A 3,787-nucleotide genomic window follows, 5' to 3' on the forward strand; every position below is an offset into this window, starting at 1 on the left:
AACACCCTCCCTCCCCACTCCCCCCCTCTCCCCCCCAGTGCCTCTAGTTAATAGAATAAGGCAGCGGAATCCAGTGTCAAATTTGTTTGCCTCTTTCAGGTAAATTATAACCATTAAATTACTCAAGGGTTATTTCACCACATTTATATGAAAAGATCATAGCTAAATGTAAAGAAAGCATTGCAGATCAAACAGTAGTTGTATTAGGTATGTTCTATGAATTGTTAAGCTCCCACAACCCTGTGCATTGTCAACTAACCTGGTGTCATGGAGAATGTCCTCAGAGGACAGAGGAGGCACTGAGAAAAAGATCTCGATCAGAATGTGCCAGTTTTGAATGTACACCGTAATGTTCTTATTATGAAAGTAACACGTTCTCGTAAAGAATTCTCACTGTGCGGGCACGTGAGTCCCTCTGCTCCTCCCCCTCAGTCCCTGTGGGAAGTGTACCTTGGGGCAAACCCAGACTCTTTCTGACTCATTTCTTACTTTGTGTGAAATGGCCAGGCAGCGGCAGAGACTGCTTACGACATGGTGTCCCCTGGCCCCCTTTCTATCGAGCCCAAGAAGAGCAGAAGGTTTCCTCACCATCGCTTAGCCCACCAGCCAGTCGACCTGAGGGAAGGTGTGGCCAAGGCCTACAGTGTCGTGAAGGAGGTAGGTGGTCCTCGGTGGGACAAGCAGCACTATTCCCGTGCTTCCTGGCTGTCATCACAGAGCATTCAGTGGTTGTCATTCATCCCAAAGAGGCCCTGGGAGTGGGCTTGGGGCTGCTCCCAGCAGCGGGTACAAATGTGTACGTTGGGTAAGGACAGGGCGTGTGGACTGGTGGACTCCGGGAAGAGCAGTGATCCAGTGGAGAGATGGACCCTCTTTCCCCGCAGATGCGAGTGAACTAGACAGACACCAGACACTCACCAACTGGGTCCAATGCATGATGATACTTTGCTGCATTTGCCTCAGATCTGTTTAAGAAATACAAGTTCTTAGATGGCTTGCTCCCCCGATCCCATTTCCCCGCTGTCACTGTCCTGAAGGTGGTACAGCCTTTCCTGTGCATGTCTTCATAGTTCTGCTATACAAATACGTACTCATAAGCAAGACATGCTGTTGTTAGTATTTTAAAAGTTAACCTGAATGGTATGTGCATCTGTAACATGTCTTTCAGGATCTATCCATGTTGATGTATGTACATGTAATATGAACTGTTTATAGTGTTTCACTGTTTACTTATTTTCCTATTGGTAGACACTTTCCATTCTTCCCTAAAACACCACTCTAAGAGTGTTTATATAAGTCCCTTTGTTCACATGTGCAGGTTGTGAAGGTGGAATTGGTGATTTGTAACCATTTGAACCTTGACATTTGCTAACCATTGCCACTGCACAGTAAGCCTGGTTCTGTGGCTGTCAGGGCCATTCCCTGTGTTAATCCTTTTTGACATTCTTTTTAATATGACACAAAGTTTGAGGTCATTTTACTTACGATTCTCCTACCAGGATTTCATTAAAAATATTTATTCCCCAAATACTGGTGCTCAGAAGTGCCTAGGCAGCCTCTCAGTGGTAGAGTAGCCTCTGTGGTCCCAAACAGTGGAAGACCACTAGGCAGGGCCCCCAAGAAATGTCTAGTGGGTAAATCAAGGCAACACCACTGATCACCCTAAAAAAAGAAAGGCGGTCAGGAGAATAAAGAGAGATAATTGCCCATCAGACCCGTCCCTGCAGACAGTGGGGTTGGGCCATTATCAGTGGACATGTTATCCTGGATCACCTCAAAGCATAGTTGTTGTTTTTTTGTCTACTTACAGACATAATGTTGAATAATTGTATTGAAGTGTGTATTATAGGATGGCTTAGTAATTTACTTCCTTCTCCGCTGTCTCCCCTCTCAGGGCATCACGGACACGGCTCACACCATTTATGAGACCGCAGCTCGAGAGCACGAGAGCCGGGGGGTCACCGGGGCAGTGGGCGAAGTCCTGCGCCAGATCCCTCCAGCCGTGGTGAAGCCGCTGATTGTTGCTACAGAGGCAACATCGAACGTGCTAGGAGGCATGAGAAACCAAATTAGACCAGATGTTCGGCAAGACGAGTCCCAGAAGTGGCGCCACGGGGAAGACTGACACTACAGACACGTTTTTTCCACAGTGATGAGGGCGGGACTAAGGAGCAGAGTGTCCCCTGGGCCATTGGAGAGGGAACTCATTTCATTTTATTGTGCTCATCTCAGGAACAAAAGCATTTCTTAGTTAAATAATTTAATATCACAAAAACATGCAACCAAAACTTCTGTCATTTCAGGTCTAGTTTGGTACTTGCCTGTAGACATGTATGGTGGCTGGGGTCACAGGTCTCTAAAGCAATTGCTGCCAAGTGAGTGGAATGCTTGCTCTTGTCACCCCGACTCTGCTTCTCCCGGTTCCTGGCGCGCTGTCTTGGGAAAGCTCTCGCAGTAGAGAGCTCAGAGTACTCGCGCACCGCGAGAGCACAGCTTAGGGCGCGCTGAGGTTTAGAAAGAATCCCAGCTTCCAAACCCTCAGAGAGAGAGAGAGAGAGAGAGAGAGAGAGAGAGCGCCCCCCACAGGCAAAGCAAGCGAACAGGGTTATCCATATGCTTATGAGGCATAAATCACCCAGCCTGTGGGTTTTGTGCTCACGCCCTGAGAACACATTGTTCCCAAGTACTCAGAAAGTCCCCCGTGGGAGCCGAGCACGGGAATGTCCAGACGTGTCCTGTTGTGTTGCACTTTATCCCGTGTGTGTATGTGTGTGTGTAGGTGCATACGAGTCATGTGCTGTCTTCTTTATGTAATTTACAAAGTCATACAAAATACAAAAAGTCAGACAAAGTTTTTGCAAAAGAAGGTAATTCTAGTATAATAATCATTTATTTGAAGTGTAAATGAAAATGTGCATTCTGTGATGAGCTGGGGCCCACATAAGTGTTCATACGTTCCGTTTTAGCAGGCATAGTGCAGGCTTGTTGGGAATGTATGGAAAGGGAGGTTGGAAGTGGCTTTTATGCTTTTCATATTAACCAAACGTCCTCTAAGTATGCCCTGCTCAGTGATTTGGAAGTACCGTTTTTACTTGGTGAACAGTGTACATTTTGATAACCTGTCAGGAATGAATAAAGTATTTTTATTTAAAGGTGAAATGGTCTCCTTCCATGAATGTTTTGGTTTTCTTCGGGCACATTCACAGATGCAGTCCTGTGACTTATCCCAGGACACTGGCAGCCTTTCTCGGCATCACTTTTGGTTGCTATGGAGTCGGTCATGGCCGGGAGTGGAGGACCTTGTTGAGCACTGTCTCCTCGATTAACCATAGGAAGAGAGGCGGCGTCCCCTCCTCCGTGCAGACTTGAGGAGAGCTCGCTTCCTGAAGGGGGCCTTGTGCTCCAGGGAAATTTAGGTTTCAGAACCACATTTCAGTTGGGGTTTGGAAAATGACATCAAATCAGTTTTATTCTCTACATTTTATATACAAGGAAGCAATATAAACCCCAAATTGGAACATTTAAAATGTATAGAAATTGTCTAAACAGCATTGATTCTGATTTTGTTTCCTTGTCACTGCTGGGGAACGTCAAGGGCATGCTCAGGACCCACCCACTTGGACCTCACGGAGCTGCCTGCTGCTCTGTCCCCACTCGGTACAGTCCATGCCCCCACTCCGTGCAGTCCGTGCCCCCACTCGGTGCAGTCTGTGTCCCCACTCTGTGCAGTCTGTGCCCCCACTTGGTGCAATCTGTGCCCCCACTCGGTGCAGTCTGTGTCCCCACT

At 47.3% G+C, this 3,787-nt stretch overlaps 1 protein-coding gene across 1 annotated transcript in view; it reads left to right on the forward strand.

Annotated features, from left to right (window-relative positions):
- Positions 1 to 3,159, forward strand: part of ATG2B (autophagy related 2B) — a 68,968-nt gene extending 65,809 nt beyond the window's left edge. Inside the window, exons 41-42 of the mRNA XM_006762717.2 lie at positions 508 to 657; positions 1,895 to 3,159. Of these exons, the coding sequence (XP_006762780.1) occupies positions 508 to 657; positions 1,895 to 2,125 (381 nt within the window). The 3' untranslated portion in view covers positions 2,126 to 3,159. The remainder of the gene's footprint in view (positions 1 to 507; positions 658 to 1,894) is intronic.
- The last annotated feature ends 628 nt before the right edge of the window (positions 3,160 to 3,787 follow it).

This window comes from Myotis davidii, unplaced genomic scaffold (genome assembly GCF_000327345.1).
Source record: "Myotis davidii unplaced genomic scaffold, ASM32734v1 scaffold19, whole genome shotgun sequence".
In the NCBI taxonomy this organism is placed as follows: Eukaryota; Metazoa; Chordata; class Mammalia; order Chiroptera; family Vespertilionidae; genus Myotis; species Myotis davidii.